Genomic DNA, 21,137 nt, shown 5'->3' with positions numbered 1-21,137 from the left:
ACACACACACACACACACACACCCCTTAGCCATGCAGGTTGCTAACCTTTCTGAACAAACACACTCACTCATTTTCTTTCCAGACGCAATCAGCTGTTTGCACAAGAGGATAGAGTGTGCGGGTCACACGCAGCCAGATGGATTAGACAGTGACAGCAGAGCCTGTCTTCCTGTATATACCCCCTCCTTCCTCCCTGCACCCCAAATGCATCACACAGTGAAGCTGTCTCTCTGTCTGTCTCTCTCCACTTTGGTCCACGCTCCCCCCCCCCGCCCCCAGCCTCCAGTGCCAGGGGATCACCTCCGCCACACAACCTGCCCTGGGGATGCCGAGAGGCGAGAAGCCTCCTCCTCCAAATGGGCATCCCTTGGGGGGCAGGCACCCCCCCATAAAACCTCCTCCTGGCACAAACCCTCCTCAGAAGACCCTCTCCATCCCATCTCCTTCCGGATTCCCGCATCCCCTCACCTTACTCATGGCGCCGGGATGGTACCCTAAGGATGCTCCAAGAAAGATGCTCTGGTCCTCTCTCCTCTCTTGCGCTCTCTCTCTCTCACTCTCTCTCGCTCGCTCTCATTCACACACTGCCCCCCCTCTGTCTCCGGCTCACTCGCATATATAGCATATTGCCGGACTCAAAGATGCCCGGCACTTTGAGTGGCAGGTGCAGGCAGCCAATGGGAGAGGCCCGTGGTTTCTGCTGCATTTGCAAACTGGGTTAATACAGCGGGATGGTGGTAGTAAACAGACGCTGAGGAGAGAATTGCCACCTTGTTGATTCTAAACTATCAGCGTGGTTCTCTCTCCCCCCCTCCCCAACTTCCATCAACCTGACATTTATTTATTTCTTCTTTCTGAAATCTAGAGCTGAGTGCTGGGTAATTGCAAATCTTCAGACATGTTAAAAATGAATAAAGACAGTTAAAAAAAGGAAAAGCAATTCTTTATGCAATTTCCCCATAGGGGCTGATGATCACAGAGGCTGCAAGTTTGGGGATGGGGCCCCGGTTAATTGGGGAGGGAGAAGTTTCTCCTACCCAAATCAAATTGCATCCTTTCCAGATATCTTAAGGTAGGGGCAGCTGATGTTGTGCCCTCCAGCCATTTTCGGAAGGTAATTCCCATCGCCCCTCACCATGCTGGGGGTGAAAGGAACTGGAGTCTATTAAATTTGCAGCTTACGGCATTGGCTACCCTTGTCTCAAAGGGACACATACAATAAATTCCACTTTTATGTCAGATCACTCAATTTAAAATAGTGACTACCCTCAGTGGAAGGACTTTGGGGAGACCCCAAATGCAACAAGGTGGGCTTAAAGTAAAGGTAAAGGTACCCCTGCCCGTATGGGCCAGTCTTGACAGACTCTAGGGTTGTGCGCTCATCTCACTCTAGAGGCCGGGAGCCAGCACTGTCCGCAGACACTTCCGGGTCACGTGGCCAGCGTGACGAAGCTGCTCCGGCGAACCGGCACCAGAGCAGCACACGGAAACGCCGTTTACCTTCCCGCTATAAAGCGGTCCCTATTTATCTACTTGCACTTAAGGGTGCTTTCGAACTGCTAGGTGGGCAGGAGCTGGGACCGAACGACGGGAGCTCACCCCGCCGCGGGGATTCGAACCGCCGGCCTTCTGATCGGCAAGTCCTAGACTCTGTGGTTTAACCCACAGCGCCACCCGTGTCCCATCTAAGGTGGGCTTACTCCAAAGCAAATACACGGAAGAGATAGCTCAGTCAGTAGAGCCTGAGACTTTTAATCTCAGGGCCATGAGTTTGAGCCCCAGGTTGGGCAAAAGCTTCCTGCATTGCAGGGGGTTGAACTAGATGACCCTCAGAGTCCCTTCCAAGTCTACAATTATGTCATTTATGACATTACAGTCTAAACAGCTCCCCTTCCTTCCAGGGTGACCCATTAGAACAAACACACACACCATTTGAATGGCAATGCCCATCAACTGGGGGGGCAGCCCCTTCAAATATTTTATTGGGGGGGCTGAAGGGACCTTGGTGCCTAGGAGAGGGCTCCTATAGGGAGAAAAGTCAAATGAGCTGGACCCACCTGTCCTTGTCTCTGGCGCCATCTACTGTTGGGCTCCCTGCCTTCTCCCCTATCAGCCCCAATGGGCCCCAACCAGCCCTGGCAAGAACCCAGAGTCAGGATTACCCAACTGATGGCAAAACCCTAACCCTCTCTAATCAGATGTGTTTTCGAATTCGTTGGGGTTTACTCCCAGGTATGTGGGATGAGGTTTTTAGCCTGTGCCACCGGCTACACGATGATTTCAAGGGTTGAAATTGCACCAATAAACATGTGCTGTAAGTCCAGCCCTTTTATGACTACCATAGCTCTAGCCTGTGTTTTGAATATAGCCCCTTTGTCGCGGGAGAATTTCCCCCAGGAAAAGCGGAAAAACCCTTGTTTTATTTATTTAACACGCACGCACCCGTATATATTGCTCCATTTTTCAAAGAAATCTCTGAGCTGCTTGCAATATCGTAAAAAAGCACAAACACAAACATGGAATAATAAAAAGACCCCCATTGGAAAGAGGCACAAAACAATTAGATAAGATATCCTCTTAAGGAGAGAGAAAAAGTCAGTGCTGTATAAACCAATCCTTGGAATGCAACGAGACCGTAGTAACTTCTAGCAGATCCAAAATACAGGAAGACAGAAGAGACAGGCAGCCCTACCCACGATGTATGCAAGCCTGTACTTAGAGGGAGCAGAAAGATTCTCACTTCTGCGGCTGTCTCCTCAACCTGACATTAATCTGCCTCCTTCTGTCCTTCTTTCCTTTGCTGCCACAGGCAACCTTGAAACATACACTGTAAACACTTGGGAAGAGAGACTTTTTATTTTATTTTATTATGTTTATCCCACTCCCCCCCCCCAGTGCAGGACCCAAAGCAGCTTACAACACGAATTAAAAACAGATGCAATTTAAAAACATTGACACCCCCTATCAATCAGTTTTAAATTAAAAAATAAATAAAAATGGTTTCCATTTGAAAAAACAGCACTGGACCAAAGCAACTTAAAGCCATTTAAAACACAGCAGAAAGAGAAGAAAACGCACAACAACCCACCGTTGAAAAGACCCTGCCCCAACAGTCAAACAAAAAAGTGTTTGCCTGCTGGCGAAAGGAAGGCAGAGAGAGGACCAGCCTACATTTCCATGGAAGGGAGTCCCACAATCTGGGAGCAACCACCGAGAAGGCCCTGTCTTGTGCCCTCACCAAATGTTCCTGCGAGATTGGTGGAGCCAAGAGAAAGTTGTCCCCTGAAAATCTCAAAGCCCGGGCAGGCTCATATAGGGAAATACAGTGGTACCTCAGGTTACAGACATTTCAGGTTACAGACTCCGCTAACCCAGAAATAGTACCTCGGGTTAAGAACTTTGCTTCAGGATGAGAACAGAAATTGCGCGGCAGCGGCACAGCGGCAGTGGGAGGCCCCATTAGCTAAAGTGGTACCTCAGGTTAAGAACAGTTTCAGGTTAAGAACGGCCCTCCAGAACGAATTAAGTTCTTAACCCGAGGTACCACTGTATGGTCCTTTCTCTCTTGCTTATCTTACTAAGGCAGTGTGGTGTAATGGTTAGAACAGGCTTCCTCAACCTCGGCCCTCCAGATGTTTTTGGCCTACAACTCCCATGATCCCTAGGTAGCAGGACCAGTGGTCAGGGATGATGGGAATTGTAGTCTCAAAACATCTGGAAGGCCAAGGTTGAGGAAGCCTGGGTTAGAATGTCAGGTTAGGAGCAGGAAGACTACACCTCCCCACTCAGCCCCTTCAGACTGGTGTGCTGTTGTTTTGCTGGTGTATTCAGTGAGGCATAGTGGTTAGAGCGCTGGACTAGGACCTGAGAGACCCAAGTTCTCATCCCGACTCAGCCCTGAAAGTCCCTGGGCCAGTCATTGTCTCCTAGGCTAAGATATCTTACACAGTTGTTGTTTGGATAAAATGGGAAGGACCAGGCGTGCTGCCTTGAACTCCTTGCAGAAAATGTGGTCTATAAATGGAATACTAGTAGAGGTGATAATAAAAATGTCATTGCTGTAATAATAGTGCATTAGCGATGGATTTATAATGGACCAGCCACACATCATCCTGCTTCCTTAGTTGTCCTGCTGTTCTTCCCCAGTGTTGCTGTGTTACTGCCATCTGGAAAAGGGGCTTTTGTTTTACAGTGCATCAAAAGCGGGATTAAAAAGAAGAAAAGGCCCTGGAACGTTTGTGGCGTGAAAAGCTACTGTATTTCAGCAGGAAGTTACAGGGCACTGCACGGGTTAGAAGCAAAGCGTTCTGTCTGCCCTGAAACTTTTGCAGATGTGAACAGTACTGAAAGCAGAACCATGTATTACTCTCCCAATAACATCAGGTGCACAATTAATCATGAACGAACAACAGAATAGACACACACATACAGTACGCACTCCCCCCCTAAACTAATATTGTATTGTCCAATCCTTTTAAAAAAAACAACACCCAATTTAATGGAGTAATATTAATCAGGTAGGTGACCCAAGGGCAAATGGCCTTCATTGAATAGGTAAAGGGACCCCTGACCATTAGGTCCAGTCGTGGCTGACTCTGGGGTTGCGGCGCTCATCTCGCTTTACTGGCCGAGGGAGCCGGCGTACAGCTTCCGGGTCATGTGGCCAGCATGACTAAGCCGCTTCTGGCGAACCAGAGCAGCGCACGGAAACACCATTTACCTTCCCGCTGGAGCGATACCTATTTATCTACTTGCACTTTGACGTGATTTTGAACTGCTAGGTTGGCAGGAGCAGGGACCGAGCAACGGGAGCTCACCCCGTCATGGGGATTCGAACCGCCGACCTTCTGATCGGCAAGTCCTAGGCTCTGTGGTTTAACCCACAGCGCCACCCACGTTGCCAAAATTGTTAGCCTTTCTCGACTCTGGTAATTGTACTATTAACGTCTTTGTTCATCTCCTGTGGAATTCAGTGAAATATTAACAAGCAGTAAGCACACCCATGTAGAATCAGAGAATTGTAGAGTTGGAAGGGACCAGGAGGATCATCTAGTCCAACCCCCTTCAATGGAGGAATTTTTTGCCTAACCTAAGGTTCGAACCTACAACCCTGAGATTAAGAGATCCATTCTCTAACAACTGAGCTATCCCAGCAGTTGTTTTTTTAATAAACCACAGCAATTATTTATATAACAAAGGCTCACTGCATGGTGTTTGCCAAGCCGCAACTCTCTTGGCCTCCTGTCTGCAACCCGCCTTAAAGGGTTACTGCAAGGGTTCCAGAGATAACTTGCGTGAATTACTCTGAGCACGTGAAAAGCGGGCTTTTGTTGTTGTTGTTGTTGTTGTTGTTTAGTGATTTAGTCGTGTCCGGCTCTTCGTGACCCCCTGGACCAGAGCACGCCAGGCACTCCTGTCTTCCACTGCCTCCTGCAGTTTGGTCAAACTCATGTTTGTAGCTTCAAGAACACTGTCCAACCATCTCGTCCTCTGCCGTCCCCTTCTCCTTGTGCCCTCCATCTTTCCCAACATCAGGGTCTTTTCCAGGGAGTCTTCTCTTCTCATGAGGTGGCCAAAGTATTGGAGCCTCAGCTTCAGGATCTGTCCTTCCAGTGAGCACTCAGGGCTGATTTCCTTCAGAATGGAGAGGTTTGATCTTCTTGCAGTCCATGGGCCTCTCAAGAGTCTCCTCCAAGCACCATCATTCAAAAGCATAAATTCTTCGGCGATCAGCCTTCTTTATGGTCCAGCTTTCACTTCCATACATCACTACTGGGAAAACCATAGCTTTAACTATACGGACCTAATGCCAACTATTGCTGCCGAATGTGCAGAAGCAGCATGGCCAAGGCCCTGGTTTTGACCCCGAGCACAAGGACAGGTCATAGGTCAGTGGCAGAGCATCTCCTTCGGCTGCGGAAGGTGCCAGGTTCAATCCCTGACATCTCCAGTTAGGCCTGGAAGAGAATCCTGCCTGAAACCCTCGAAGGCTGCTGCCAGTCAGAGTAGATGACACTGGGTGAGCCGGTGAGCCTGACACTTCTTGGTTGCTTCCTTGCCACCGCCTTCCATCCCACTCCCAGCACATCAGATGTCAGAGAGAGGCGGCGTGTGCCAGCTGCCGTCACCCACCGTGGCCCATTTAGAGCTGATTAAAGGCCTTTATTTTTGGTGGCTTTCCCTTTCTGTTTTCTCCTCATGTTTAATTTAAAGCCCAAGAAGCAGGTGATAAAAGATTAATGTGGCACAGCCAGACCCTGTGGGCGGGGGGAGAGACAGGGAACAGGCCGAGATGGGAAACGCTCACTCTGTCACTAACTCTCCTCATCCAGCGAAGCTCCCCTCCCCAAATCAATGGTCCTTGAACCAGAGGAGGCAGGAGTTGGCTCCTTCCCAGATCCCTTTCGGAAGCAAATACAGTGGTACCTCAGGTTACATACGCTTCAGGTTACAGACGCTTCAGGTTACAGACTCCGCTAACCCAGAAATAGTGCTTCAGGTTAAGAACTCTGCTTCAGGATGAGAACAGAAATCGTGCTCCAGCGGCGCGGCGGCAGCAGGAGGCCCCATTAGCTAAAGTGGTGCTTCAGGTTAAGAACAGTTTCAGGTTAAGAATGGACCTCCGGAACGAATTAAGTACTTAACCCGAGGTACCACTGTAATGTTTTATTATGTTTTCACAATAAGTGGCTGGGGCAACCCAGTCAGATGGGTGGGGTACAAAGGAGGAGGAGGAGGAGGAGGAGAAGAAGAAGAAGAAGAAGAAGAAGAAGAAGAAGAAGAAGAAGAAGAAGAAGCAGCAGCAGCAGCAGCAGCAGCAGCAGCAGCAGCAGCAGCATGAATAGCCTTACATCAAATCCGCACTACAGGTTTACAGCCATAGCTGTCAACTTACAGATTTGAAAATAAGGGACTAGCAGCCTCGAAAATAAGGGATCAGCAGCCAAAATAAGGGATTTTCTGGGCAGAGGTATGTTCAGCTTCTGAACCCATCCGAGCCAAAGGCAGAAAGCCCAGCCAGCAGCCAAACGAAGCCTCATCTGTAAGGGACAGCAGCGGGACATGGCCCTGGGATAAGGGACTGTCCCGCCAAATAAGGGATGCTTGACAGCTATGTTACAGCATTATCACACCACTTCTAAACAGTCATGACTTCCCCCAAAAGATCTCGGGAAGTGCTGTATGTTAAGGGAACTGGTTGCAGACCCCGTCCACCAGAGCTACAATCCCCAGAGTGGTTTAACAACGGATCACCCTTCCCTGGGAACTCTGGGAAGTCAGCCCTGCGAGTGGCTGCGCATATGGAACTGTGAGTGGTAGATGTTCAAGACCCTGTTAGTGCAGAACTCAAATTCGTGAATTTGTGTGATGATGAGGCAGCCTGCTTCCGAATTCTGTTGCTGGACAACAGAGGAGGGAGGGATTTTTTCCTACCCTCCCCCCTCGGTTCTTGGGCTTCTCGGAAGCACCTGTGGCAGGGCCACTTGGAGACTAAATGGACCCAGCAGATCAGCCTTAAATCAGCCTTCGCCAACCTAGTGCCCTTCAGATGTTTCGGACTGCAACTTGGGATGGGCAAATTTCGTGGTCTCTCGGTTTCTTGTTTTCTCACTCTCAAGTTCAGCTCTACACATTTTCGCATCAGCTTGTGATTCATTGATTTGGCTTTAAAAAAACCAAGTGTTATTTACTGAAGTTCTCACCCTGGGCCAGCAGGGGGATACTGTAGATAGTTATGCAAATGAAGGATCGAAAGTGACGTTCAGTGATTGGATAGTTTGTATGCAAATGAAGGATCGAAAGTGACGTTCAGTGGTTGGATAGTTTGTATGCAAATGAAGGATCAAAGTGACGTTCAGTGATTGGCTAGTTACAGAAAATGGTTACTGTTGCATTCTAGTGGAGCTCTATATAAGCAGGCTGGCTGAGCTCCTCAGTTCAGTTCTGTTCCAGCTTACAAATAAAGAGCTGCTTTGGAAGAATCGCTGTGTCGTCTGATATGTTCGCCCACAACTTAACACCAAGTCCCACTGAAAATTTGCCAGCAGTGCTGTACGAATCTCTCCTCTTTTCCCCCTCCTCTTTTTTTTTATTTTGCAAAGTGACTTCCGCCAATGCAATGCATTTTAGTACATTATGTTTTCTAACAAGTATGCATTTTAATACGCACTTCAGCCTAATATATGCCCCTTTTTTGTGTGCACAAGCTGCTGGGCTGAGCAATTTGCAGTGCAAAGTGCAGTGTCACGGACTGGATGAATGCAGAGGTGCGGTGGGAGGGAACCCCTGGGGGAAGAAGGCTCAGAGCCAGGGGACTGGTGGTGGGGTGACAATGAGTGGTTGGAGGGAGAAGAGGGAGCAGACTGGGAGGAGGGCAGGCATTGGAAGCTGAAGAGGCAACAGGGTTTAGTAAGCAGGAAGCAGCTGGGGCAGAAGGCAGTCCAGAATCAGAGGCTGAAGCGGAGGCTGGAGAGGAGCGTGGGCCAGGAGACAGAGATGAGGCAGGCTGCCGAAGCAGCCAGGGAGTCTCCCCTTCCTGATGGTTTCCAGAACATGCAGAGAAATGAAAGGATCAGATTGGTTGCGTGCAGACGCAGTCTCTGATTGCATGGGGAAAACCCTGGAGAGGACTTAGGCAACTTCAGTCCTTGCCATTGCCTCATTGGGTCAAGACCTACTGGAAGGAGTTCCCGGAATCCCTAGGCCTGTGCTGTTTGGGTTTCTTTGAATAAACAGTAAAGAATAAGGTAAAGGGACCCCTGACCGTTAGGTCCAGTTGTGACCGACTCTGGGGTTGCGGCACTCATCTCGCTTTATTGGCCGAGGGAGCTGGCGTACAGCTTCCGGGTCATGTGGTCAGCATGACTAAGCCGCTTCTGGCGAACCAGAGCAGTGCACGGAAATGCCGTTTACCTTCCCGCTGGAGCAGTACCTATTTATCTACTTGCACTTTGATGTGCTTTCGAACTGCTAGGTTGGCAGGAGCAGGGACCGAGCAACGGGAGCTCACCCCGTCACAGGGATTTGAACCGCCAACCTTCTGATCAGCAAGTCCTAGGCTATGTGGTTTAACCCACAGCGCCACCCTTATACCCCACCTATCTGGCTGGCTTTCCCCAGTTAACTTCACTGGCACTGGAGCTTGTTTAACCTCCTGACATGCGGAAAAGTGCAGATTTCGAAGAACGGCCACGTTTTGGTTTGCAACTTCCTTCAGAAAGTGTCAGACAGGTCTGTGTTTAAATGCAAGCTGCATCGAATGCCTTCCCCATCTGTAACTATAATTCCCATCAGCCCCTGCTAACCGTAGTTGAAAATGCCTGAAGGGCGTCGGGTTGGCGAAGGTGGACTGAAATCATGATCTTGCCCAGGTTTTGGGTCCCTTTCCAAGCATCAGGAAGCAAACACGGGGCTGTCTTGGGCTTCCTTCTTCTGCTACTCTGGAAAGGCTCCCTCTTTCTCACTCGGGGCGCATGCTTCAGATCTGATGGGGACAGAGCAGTGCGGATCTACACGTCCTTCTCCGATTGCAGCCTACCCAGCTGGCATGCATCAGCAGCTTCAATTATACTCCCACTGGTGAGCTCGCAGCGATGCACTCACACCCCCATATAGGCAGGCCCTGCTCATACGCTCAGAGACAGAGAGAGGGGGGGGGCTGGCTCTCAAATTTATGGCGAGACCACACTTGGAAAACCACATGCCGTTCTGGTCGCCTCGTCCCAAAAAGGGTACCTATCGCAGAGCTGGAAAAGGATGGAGCAATTCCCTAATGTCGAAAGCAATGCTCCCTAATGGAGCAATTCTCTAGTGGGGAAAGGTTTCAGCATTTGGGCTTTTTCAGTATGGAAGGGGGAAAGACACATACAGTCATACCTCGGGTTGCGAATGAGATCCGTGCGGGAGACACGTTCGCAACCCAAAGCACCGTGTCTGTGCACGCACGTGATGCGATTCGGCGCTTCTGTGCATGCGCATGGTGTCATTTTGTGCTTCTGCGCATGCGCAAGCTCCGAAACCTGGAAGTAACCCATTCCGGTACCCAATAAAACGCAACCTGCAGCATTCGTAACCCGAGGTATGACTGTAAAAGCAAAAGAAGAGCCTGGCTGCTGGATCAGGCCAAAGAATCCTGTTCTCATACTTGCCAGGCAGATGCCTCAATGGGAATCATAGAATTGTATAGTTGGGAGGGAACCAAGGGTTATCTAGTCCAACCCCTTGCAATGCAGAAATCTAAGCTCAAGCATCTATGTGGGATGGCATGGTTGGAGGCAGGAAGATGATAGACAGATAGATAGATAGATAGATAGATAGATAGATAGATAGATAGATAGATATAGATAGGGAAAGTGGAGAGAGAACCATTTTTCTCCCTGTCTCTTAACACAAGAACACGTAGACATGCAATGAAGCAAAACACAGGAAGGTTCAGGACACTCAAAACAAAATTCTTCTTCACACAGTGTGTAGTTAAAACAGTGGAATCAAAATATTGAGGGGGCTGAGGCCCCTTGTGCCCCATATACCTGGCGCCGCTGCATAAGACCATAAGAGTTAGCGATGGCCACCAGCCTGGATGGCTTGAAAAGAGGGTTGGACAAATTCACGGAGGAGAACACAGCTACCTCCCGTGTCGGAAGCCCTATGTCTCTGGTCTGAATACCTGTTTCTGGGAATTGCAAATGGGCAGTGTTGCTATGCGTTCAGGCTTCCCGGTCGTATCTGGTGGGCCAGTGTGAGAATGCTGGACTAGATGGTGTTTGTGTGTGAGTATTTGTGTGTGTGTGTGTGTGCGCGCACACACACATACTAGAATCCCTGTGGCCCATCAGAGCCTTTTAAACTTGCAAAGCAAAAGTTCACACCCAGTTGAAGCATAAGTCATCTGTGCGGAGGCAATGCTCAGTTTATCACCCTTTCTCCAGAAGCTGCAGATTTTCTCAAGTGACCAGGCCCTATTGCAGGATTCTTTGCAGAGGTTCCAGCAACTGTTAGGTCAGGGTTGGGGACGGCGGCAACCCTTGGGCTTTAAAATTTCAGTAGCACCCTGTGCAATGCCAAAATTTGGCACTCCTCGCCTCTTGTATTCCATTGTTCGTCATTCTTGCCTTGTCCCCTTGTCCCCTCTCAGCTCAGCACCCAGTGCGGGTGAACCAGTTGCGCTCCTCTGAATCCACCTCTACTGGGGAACCTCAGGTCTGAGGGCCTGAATGTGGCCCTCCAAGGCTCCCTACCTGGCCCCCAGGACTCTCCCCAGACCACGCCGTTTACCAGCCCTGCTACAGTACCTTACTCAGGCGCTTTGGCCTGTTTGAAATGTGTCCTCAAACTCTGATCGTGCCTTTTTCACTTACCTAGATGGGAATGCAGACCTGGGGCTAATAAATGGTCCCTCAGTCCTGCATTAGGCAGTCTATGAGAAATTGGGGAGGATGTCAAAGTGCAAGTAGATAAATAGGTACCACTCCAGCGGGAAGGTAAATGGCATTTCCATGTGCTGCTCTGGTTCGCCAGAGGCAACTTAGTCATGCTGGCTACATGACCCAGAAGCTGTACGCTGGCTCCCTCGGCCAGTAAAGCGAGATGAGCGCCGCAACCCCAGAGTCAGTCACGACTGGACCTAATGGTCAGGGTCCCTTTACCTTTTTTAATCCGCCTCTTGCTCACCTATTTGTCAAGAGATCCACAGATCCGTATGTGCATGTTCTGCAACGTTGCAGTCTCATGCAGCATTGAACAAGGAAGTAAGAGCCAGCATCTTGAGAGTCGTCTTTAAAAGGAAACAAGTTTCTAGTCCTTAAGATAAAGCCCTGAAAGTGTGTAGGTTAGGCACCCAGATGGTGTGGGGAAATGCTGAGCAGGATTACCACCAACGCCATCTGGAATTGCTCTTTGGCCACAATGACCACACCATACATTTAAAGTGTGTCGCTTCCCCCAGAGAATCCTGGGAATTGTAGTTTATCCCTTACAGAGCTACAAAGCCAGCAACCTTAGATGATGTAGTGAGGCAGCTGATGTAGTGAGGCAGCTGTGGTTAGGATGAATGAACAACAATGTGGGAATACTGCCCCCTGTTGGCTGTAGGCTGCACCTCTCTCTCTCTCTCTCTCTCTCTCTCTCTCTCTCTCTCTCTCTCTCTCTCCCAAACCACCAATATTTGGGGCATAGCTTAGTGGTAGAGCAAAAAAGGCCCCCACGTTATTAATAACAACAATTTTTTATTTATAGCCCGCCCTTCTTGCTGGGTTTCCCCAAGCCACTCTGGGCGGCTCCCAACTGAATATTAAAAACACAATTCAGCATTAAACATTTAAAACTTCCCTAAACAGGGCTGCCTTCAGATGTCTTTTAAAAGTTAGAGAGTTGCTTATTGCCTTGACATCTGATGGGAGGGCGTTCCACAGGGCAGGCGCCACTACTGAGAAGGCCCTCAATTCACAGCATCTCCTGGCAGAGCTGAGAGAGACATGAATCCCTGAAGAGCTGCTGCCAGCCAGTGTTGGCTATTCTGAGCTAGATGGACTAATGGTCTGACTTGGCAGACTCTGAGATTTTGGGGGTCAGGGAGAGTTATATGGGTGATACATGAACCAAGAGAGAATTTCGTAACCTTGGTGCGTTCACGCAAACCTGATGTAAGGGCCAACTCTATGGGGCTGAGGACACCTCAGCCTCCCCACCCCCAAAATAAGTTGGGGCTGAACCCCTCCCTCAGTCTTGAGGTGCTGGGTCTCGTCAGTCTCCCTACGTTGGTGGCAAGCCTTGTTGGGCCTCGCAACTCTCCCCATTTGCGATTTAGAGGCAGATGAGGAAGAATGTAGCCCTCGTGGCTGGTAGCTGTGGACAGTCTTGTCCTCTGTTAATTCCTCCAATCCTCTTTTAAAGACATCTATGGTCACATCCAGGGACGTGGGTGGCGCTGTGGGTTAAACCACAGAGCCTAGGACTTGCCGATCAGAAGGTTGGTGGTTCGAATCCCCGCGACAGGGTGAGCTCCCGTTGCTCGGTCCCTGCTCCTGCCCACCTAGCAGTTTGAAAGCACGTCAAAGTGCAAGTAGATCAATAGGTAGCACTCCGGTGGGAAGGTAAACGGCATTTCCGTGCGCTGCTCTGTTTTGCCAGAAGCGGCTTAGTCATGCTGGCCACATGACCCGGAAGCTGTACGCCGGCTCCATTGGCCAATAAAGCGAGATGAGCGTTGCAACCCCAGAGTCAGTCAGGACTGGACCTAATGGTCAAGGGTCCCTTTACCTTTACCTGTGTTGACATCCACACCGTACAGTGTAGCTCTCTGAGGGACAAACTACACTTCCCATAATTCATTGGGGGAGCCATGACTGTTAAAGTGGACTAGATGTGTTTTAAATATATGGTGTGGATGTGGCCCAAGTCGGTGGCCGTCTCTACCCCTTGTGGGAGCAAATTCTGCAGTTTAACTAGGCGTTGCGTAAATAAAGTTCTTTTGTCTGTCCTGAATCTTCAAACATTCAGTTTTATTGGCAAGCCCCAAGTTCTAGTATTATGTATCCAAATTTCCCCCCTCCCTCTCCTCTTTTTACCTGCTGAAGTATTTCCAGTGTGGTACCAAACTTAACACCATATCCGAATCCAGGATGCACCGCCTTATCAGCAAAGCAAACACACTTGCTGCAGAGGTAGAAAACCTGGAAAAGGAGAACGGTGCCTCCAAGGTGACAAGGGAGGCAGAGATTTACAGGGAGAGATCTCTCTTTTTCTCTCCCCTCAGTTGGAAGGAAGAAGAGAATGGATTGAAGCCCCAGGGGATAAAAATCTGAGCAAAACAGCCTCAGCCTGAGGAGGGAAACGTCCCCTCAGGGATGCAGGAACAAATCCATCAATTTTGGTTTCTCTCAGGTGCAGACACATTCATGACACTAGCCGCAATCCATATCTAGCTGGTCATTTCTGAGGAAATAATTCATTTTGATGTGTTTCTCACCAAACAAGCTGCAATCCAAACTGAGAAACAGGGTGACCCAGCTGCATTCTAAGCTGGTAATGTGCCTCAGTTTCTAATTTTTCCAATCTTAATTTCAAGTCTCCATATATTCACAATAACACACACCCAACACATTAAAAGGCCATGGAAAATTAATCAGCCAAAGAGGAGCTGGCGCAATGGCGTGCGGTCAGTGGACTAGGGGGCTAGGTTAGTCCCCTAAATGTTCCCAGTAAATTAGAGTATTAAAGTATTAAAGTCTAGCACCTCCTCCCCAAAGCTAGGGAAGCTTCTGCCTGGTTTAGGGAGGCATGATGCTCACACGAGTGACGTCACGATGTCCCCACGCCCCGCAATCGCCCTCACAAACTGGTGCCTCTAGCCCTAACTGTTCCCCTGTGAAAATTTCACTGCACACCACTATAAAGACGTATAATGAAGGTTTCAGTCGAACCTCCCTGAGGAGAGCAATTCCACAAATGGGGAGCCACCACAGAAAAGGCCCGTTCTCATGTTGCCACCCTCCAGACCTCACGTGGAGGAGGCACATGAGGAAGGGCCTCAGAGGAAGATCGTAGGAGCTTGGCCAGCTCATTTGGGGAGAGGCGGTCCTTGAGATATTGTAGTCCTGAGTCATTTAAGGCTTTATGGGTCAAAAACAGCACATTGAATCGGGCTCGGATGCTAATCAGCAGCCAACACAGTCGGGCCAGGATCAGTATAATATACCATACTCAAAGCATCTTGCCCCTGTGAGCAACCTGGTTTGCACCAGCTGAAGCTTCTGAATCATCTTCAGAGGCAGCCCTAGTATAAAATGTTACCGTAATCTAACCTAGAGGTTATCAGAGGCTAGGCAGCACTACAGTGGTACCTCGGGTTAAGAACTTAATTCATTCCGGAGGTCCGTTCTTAAGCTGAAACTGTTCTTAACCTGAGGTACCACTTTAGCTAATGGGGCCTCCAGCTGCCGGAGCACGATTTCTGTTCTCATCCTGAGGTAAAGTTCTTAACCCGAGGTACTACTTCCAGGTTAGCGGTGTCTGTGACCTGAAGCGTTTGTAACCCAAGGTACCACTGTAGTTGGGCTAGCCCTGTCTAGATAGGGGCACAGCTTGGCCACCTCAAGTGACAGCAAAGGATCCAGAAGTACCTGCTCCTTCAGTGAGAGTCTAACCCCATCAAGAGCAGGCAACCTCCCATTCATCTTCCTCCCCCCACTCTGGCCCCATCCTAAGCAAGAGTCAGATGTCAACTGTCCAGTTTCCGCCTGTGTCTTGCCGGACCTGAACCAGTCCGGTCTCATTCCCAGCTTGTTATGGGAGGCATTTCCTGGCAAGTGGGCCCTGGAGCAGAACTGCGGAGGGACGCTGGCCGCGCCTGTGATCCCCGGAGGCATGGGGTGGACGGCTCCGTAGGCTGACCGCCACCACCACCAGGCTGAGACCCCAGCAGAGATTTGGCCTTCCTGGAGCGGACAAGGCCCACAAGCATTAAGGGAGGGGGCAGGCGGGCAGCACCCCCACCCCACCGACAGGAGCAGTAAGGGATCTGGGACGAAGCTTTGCTCAGGCTTCAGTGCGACAGGGTAAGTGCGTCACCTCGCCAAATAATGTGTAGTTTCCATAAGATTACTGGCTGTGAGGCTGAGGGGAGACTTCTGTGCCTTTAGCAGGTATAATGATCGCAGGAACAGGCAAAGGGGCGTGTCCCACACGGGTGTGTGGCCCTCTGGCCCTCTTTGTTTGGCCCTCATGCTCTATGCGGAGGATGGAGAGGGTGTGCAGGTCGAGAAATTAACACCCCACGCAAAGGTAAACATTGCACTCGTTGCTCCGCCCACCTTTTCCCCTGGCCCCGCCCATCTCTGGCCTGCAGCCCTCTGGGAGTGGTCCAGGAAGGAGGGTGGGCTGAAGGCACCACTGACTCCAGGGTTGAGGGCATGGGACTTCCTGGAGATGCCAGGAAATGAGCCAGCCCTGCCTCCCATCGTTCAGCCCCAGACGCTGAGGTCCAGCTCCGAGGGCCTTCTGGCGGTTCCCTCACTGCGAGAAGTGAGGTTGCAGGGAACCAGGCAGAGGGCCTTCTCAGTAGTGGCACCCCCCCCCCGTGGAACGCTCTCCTATCAGATGTCAAGGAAATAAACAACTACAGTGGTACCTCTGGTTACATACGCTTCAGGTTACATACGCTTCAGGTTACAGACTCCACTAACCCAGAAATAGTACCTTGGGTTAATAACTTTGCTTCAGGATGAGAACAGAAATTGTGCTCTGGCAGCACAGCAGCAGCAGGAGGCCCCATTAGCTAAAGTGGTGCTTCAGGTTAAGAACAGTTTCAGGTTAAGAACGGACCTCCAGAACGAATTAAGTACTTGACCCGAGGTACTACTGTACACAACTTTTAGAAGACAACTGAAGGCAGCCCTGTCTAGGGAAGTTTTTAATGTTTGATATTTTATCGTGTTTTTAATATTCTGTTGGGAGCCGCCCAGAGTGGCTGGGGATAACCCAGCCAGATGGGCAGGGTATAAATTATTATTATTATTATTATTATTATTATTATTATTAAATGCAAACATGTGCTATGCCACTGAGTTTGGGCTGTGGAGAATAAGTGTGTGTGTGTGTGTGTGTGTGTGTGTGTGTGTGTGTGTGTTGCTCAGTGAATTTACAGAACCCCTTCTGATTTTGCCATCTCTCTCTATCTGACTTTGCTCCTGTGCCAACCGCATCCCAGGGGCCTGTGTGGCTGTGGAGGGAGGAGAGGGCAGGGTGGGTGGGAAGCTAGGATGTGATGGAGCTGTCATGGGAAAATGAAGACATCCTGTTCAAATATAATTATCCTCTCCGCCTCAACCACCACCGGCGAGATGGGGGTGGGTGGGGAGGGTGTGCAGTGGAGAGACGGCGGTGGGAAGAATGGATCGGCCCGGCTTGCCTCAGTGCAGATTAATCAAGCTCTTCAAAGTTTCATTAGCAGGAAATTGGTCTTCATTGCCGGGGGATTGGGGGATTAATCAGACGCTGGGGAATGAAAGGATGGGATCTGGTTCATTTTTCGTTCTGCCCTGCTCCTCTCAGGATTGCCACCTCTTGAATTAGCCTTTAGCCGGAATTTTGTGGGTGAACCTTTGCAGTGGCCTGGAGAGGAAGGTTAAAATTGGCAGTGGGGTGGGGTAGGGACATTACAGTGGTACCTCGGGTTACATACGCTTCAGGTTACACACTCCGCTAACCTAGAAATAGTGCTTCAGGTTAAGAACTTTGCTTCAGGATAAGAACAGAAATCGGGCTCCGGCGGCGCGGCGGCAGCAGGAGGCCCCATTAGCTAAAGTGGTGCTTCAGGTTAAGAATAGTTTCAGGTTAAGTACGGACCTCCGGAACGAATTACCGTATTTTTCACTCTATAAGACACACCAGACCACAAGACGCACCTAGTTTTTGGAGGAGGAAAACAAGGAAAAAAATATTCTGAATCTCAGAAGCCAGAATAGCAAGAGGGATCACTGCGCAGTGAAAGCAGCAATCCCTCTTGCTGTTCTGGCTTCTGGAATAGCTGCACAGCCTGCATTTGCTCCATAAGACGCACACACATTTCCCCTTACTTTTTAGGAGGGAAAAAGTGAGTCTTATAGAGCAAAAAATACGGTAAGCACTTAGCCGAGGTACCACTGTATCTGGCAAGTGTCTGCGTGTCAGGCAGTTGACTAAAGGCAGAGGAGCAGGCCCAGGGAGAAAAAGTGGCAACCCTGAGGAGGCAGGTGCTGGCTGGGAAAATGTGCCTGGCGCATGGAGAAATGAGAGCTGTCCGTGGGGAAAGGAAATCCACCCTGGGGATGAGAACAGATTTTGAGGCCTAAGGATCAGCCTTAAGGAGCCTATTTCAGCCTGAGGCCCACATTCAACTCTGGGCAACTTTCTAGGGGCCGCATGCTAGTGCTGGGCGGGGCCAGAAGCAAAAGTGGGTGGAGCAAAAAATGTAAATATTGCCTTTATAAAGGCAAAGGCTTCACCTTCTGTGTTTTTGCCCGATGTGCATCTATTAGTGCTGTTGCTTAAGCCAGCTCAGATGCCAGATTGCAATGCCATAAATCCCATAAATTGTGAGGTCTGGTTTGTAATGAATAAAAATATACACTGCACACATTCAGACACGTGTTCTGCTCCTGATTCCTGAGAAGGCGCCACCATAAGCCGGACACTTCAAAGCACACTTTGAGCCAGCGCAAGGTGTAAAACAGCGGGTTGTGCATTGCCTGGCTCATGCGCATGGATTGAGGTGCCAAGAGGCATTATTTTACTTCAGGAAACCCAGGGTTGGGGGTACAGCGGAACCTTGAAGGATGGCAATGAGAGCAATATATGCCCATCTGAAAATATGAACGAGATGCACCCCCCCAAAAAAAAACACACACAAGGGGAAATGATTTACCAGGGACTGTGGGTTAAACCACAGAGCCTAGGACTTGCCGATCAGAAGGTCGGCAGTTTGAATCCCCGCAACGGGGTGAGTTCCCGTTGCTCGGTCCCTGCTCCTGCCAACCTAGCAGTTTGAAAGCACGTCAAAGTGCAAGTAGATAAATAGGTATCACTCCGGCGGGAAGGTAAACGGCGTTTCCGTGCGCTGCTCTGGTTTGCCAGAAGCGGCTTAGTCATGCTGGCCACATGACCCGGAAGCTGTACACCGGCTCCCTCAGCCAATAAAGCGAGATGAGCGCCGCAACCCCAGAGTTGGTCACGACTGGACCTAATGGTCAGGGGTCCCTTTACCTTTACCTAGGAAATAGGGACCACCTCAGATAAATAAAGGGAGATAGGAGCATATCTCCTGACAACACACTATAGCATGGATGGGGAAGTTGTGACCTTCCAGATGTTGCCAGACTATACCTCCCATTATCCCCGTCCACTGGCCTTGTTGGCTGTGGTGGTTGGGAACTGGAGTCAAAGCACATTATTGAACTACAACTCCCATCACCCTGAATATTGGCTGGTGGGAGTTGGGTGTTCAACAGGATCTGAAGAGCCACAGTTTCCCCATTGCTCCAGAATCACAGAATTGGAAGGGACCTTATAATAATAATAATAATAATAATAATTTATTATTTATACCCCGCCCATCTGGCTGAGTTTCCCCAGCCACTCTGGGCGGCTCCCAATCAGTGTTAAAAACAGTACAGCGTTACATATTAAAAACTTCCCTGAACAGGGCTGCCTTAAGATGTCTTCTGAATGTCAGGTAATTATTTATCTCTTTGACATCTGATGGGAGGGCGTTCCACAGGGCGGGCGCCACTACCGAGAAGGCCCTCTGTCTGGTTCCCTGTAACCTCACTTCTCGCAATGAGGGAACCGCCAGAAGGCCCTCGGCGCTGGATCTCAGTGTCCGGGCTGAACGATGGGGGAGGAGACGTTCCTTCAGGTATACAGGACCGAGGCCGTTTAGGGCTTTAAAGGTCAACACCAACACTTTGAATCGTGCTCGGAAACGTACTGGGAGCCAATGCAGATCTCTCAGAACCGGTGTTATGTTAAAGGTCATCCATTCCAACCCCCTACCCCCTGCTCAATACAGGAATCTTCTACCTCTCCAAAAGAAATGAAAAGCCACAAGCAGACCTCTCCACCCAAAATCCAAGGCTGGTCACACGTTCAACTCCAAGTCATCCAATCAGATCCATGCAGTTGTGAACAGACGTTTGTCAATCTGAACTGGTTTATGTCAGGGTTTCCCAAACGTGGGTCTCCAGCTGTTTTGGGACTACAGCTGCCATCATCCCTAGCTAGCAGGACCAGTGGTCAAGGGAAGATGGGAACTGTAGTCCAAAAACAGCTGGAGGCGCACGTTTGGGAAACCCTGGTTTATGGCGTAAGTTTGAAAGGTTGACATAACCTAATATAACAAGAGATACTTCATCTTGACCTTTGGTGACGCTGGTACCAGTCTGATCCCAGCCTCTTGTCTCCCGAAAGGCATTCGGGGATATCTTGAGTTCCTCACACCTTGCAGAAAGGTCAGCACATGCAAATTTAGTTACCTGAGTACAGTCTATTCAGCCCTTGAATGGAGACCATCAAGATAATGTTAGGATAAACTGAAGGGAAAGAGGAGTCGAAAAAAACTACAGTGGTACCTCGGGTTACATACGCTTCAGGTTACATACGCTTCAGGTTACAGACTCCGCTAACCCAGAAATAGTGCTTCAGGTTAAGAACTTTGCTTCAGGATGAGAACAGAAATTGTGCTCTGGCGGCGCGGCAGCAGCAGGAGGCCCCATTAGCTAAAGTGGTGCTTCAGGTTAAGAACAGTTTCAGGTTAAGTACGGACCTCCGGAACGAATTAAGTACTTAACCCAAGGTACCACTGTAGTTCAGTCACAGCCCACTAGGATGGGAGTCTTTCAAACTCTTAATTTGATTTGCAAGATGAGAGAGGTGAGAAACTCGGGGGGGGGGGGAGGGGAGGGGGGAACAATGGAAACAACAGGAATTGCTCATCTTCCCCAGGAAGGAAAGCACATAAAGGAACCCTAAAAATGGTAGTCAGTGGCTCTCATAGCTCCAAGGAAGACCATCACTCAGCACTCACAAGGAATGAACTGAACACACACACACTTAAGGACAGGTATACTCTCCCCCCCCCCATTTTCTTTCCTTACTATCAATGTGGGTGGTGCCAGAGGAGGGGAAGGCAAGCACCCCCCCCAACAAGAAGCTCACCCCCAACTCCTTCCCCCACTGCTGAGCTCCTGCCAGTAACATAAATTGATATTTTCCCCTTTCACAGAGCTTAACATGTGGGACACAACTCACCCTACTAGAGATAAACTTTGCCTCTTCTCTTCCCACTCACACTAGATTTCCCCCCTGCTGCCACCACTGTACATCAGGCTCCAGTACTTGTGTAGCAGCTGCGTGACAGGCCGAACTCCAACAGATGCAGCTACAAAAGCAAGACAGGAGTGGAGCCGGTGGTGCCAGGAGCACCACCCACTGACCCCATTTATGATTCCACCCAGCCCTCATTTTTGCTCCCTCTCTTTCCGTACTGGCTCCTAACCTCCCTCACCTCACCTTGTGCCCCCCTGGTTTTTCTTGCCTCCGCCCTGCGGACGCCAGCTGTGCATGCCCTCGAGGCCAAAGTACAAATTTCACTTAGCCTTATCAG

At 49.8% G+C, this 21,137-nt stretch overlaps 2 protein-coding genes across 2 annotated transcripts in view; both read right to left on the bottom strand.

Annotated features, from left to right (window-relative positions):
* Positions 1-615, bottom strand: part of PCP4L1 (Purkinje cell protein 4 like 1) — a 37,095-nt gene extending 36,480 nt beyond the window's left edge. Inside the window, exon 1 of the mRNA XM_053369961.1 lies at positions 470-615. Coding sequence (XP_053225936.1) covers positions 470-478 — 9 coding nt within the window. The 5' untranslated portion in view covers positions 479-615. The remainder of the gene's footprint in view (positions 1-469) is intronic.
* ZBTB3 (zinc finger and BTB domain containing 3) overlaps positions 1-19,329 on the bottom strand; it is a 223,094-nt gene extending 203,765 nt beyond the window's left edge. Inside the window, exon 1 of the mRNA XM_053369936.1 lies at positions 19,305-19,329. The gene's annotated coding sequence lies outside the window, so the exon portion shown is untranslated. The remainder of the gene's footprint in view (positions 1-19,304) is intronic.
* Positions 19,330-21,137: the final 1,808 nt, after the last annotated feature.

This window comes from Podarcis raffonei, chromosome 16 (assembly GCF_027172205.1).
Source record: "Podarcis raffonei isolate rPodRaf1 chromosome 16, rPodRaf1.pri, whole genome shotgun sequence".
NCBI classification, from domain to species: domain Eukaryota; kingdom Metazoa; phylum Chordata; class Lepidosauria; order Squamata; family Lacertidae; genus Podarcis; species Podarcis raffonei.
This window is presented reverse-complemented; position numbering and strand designations above follow the sequence as displayed.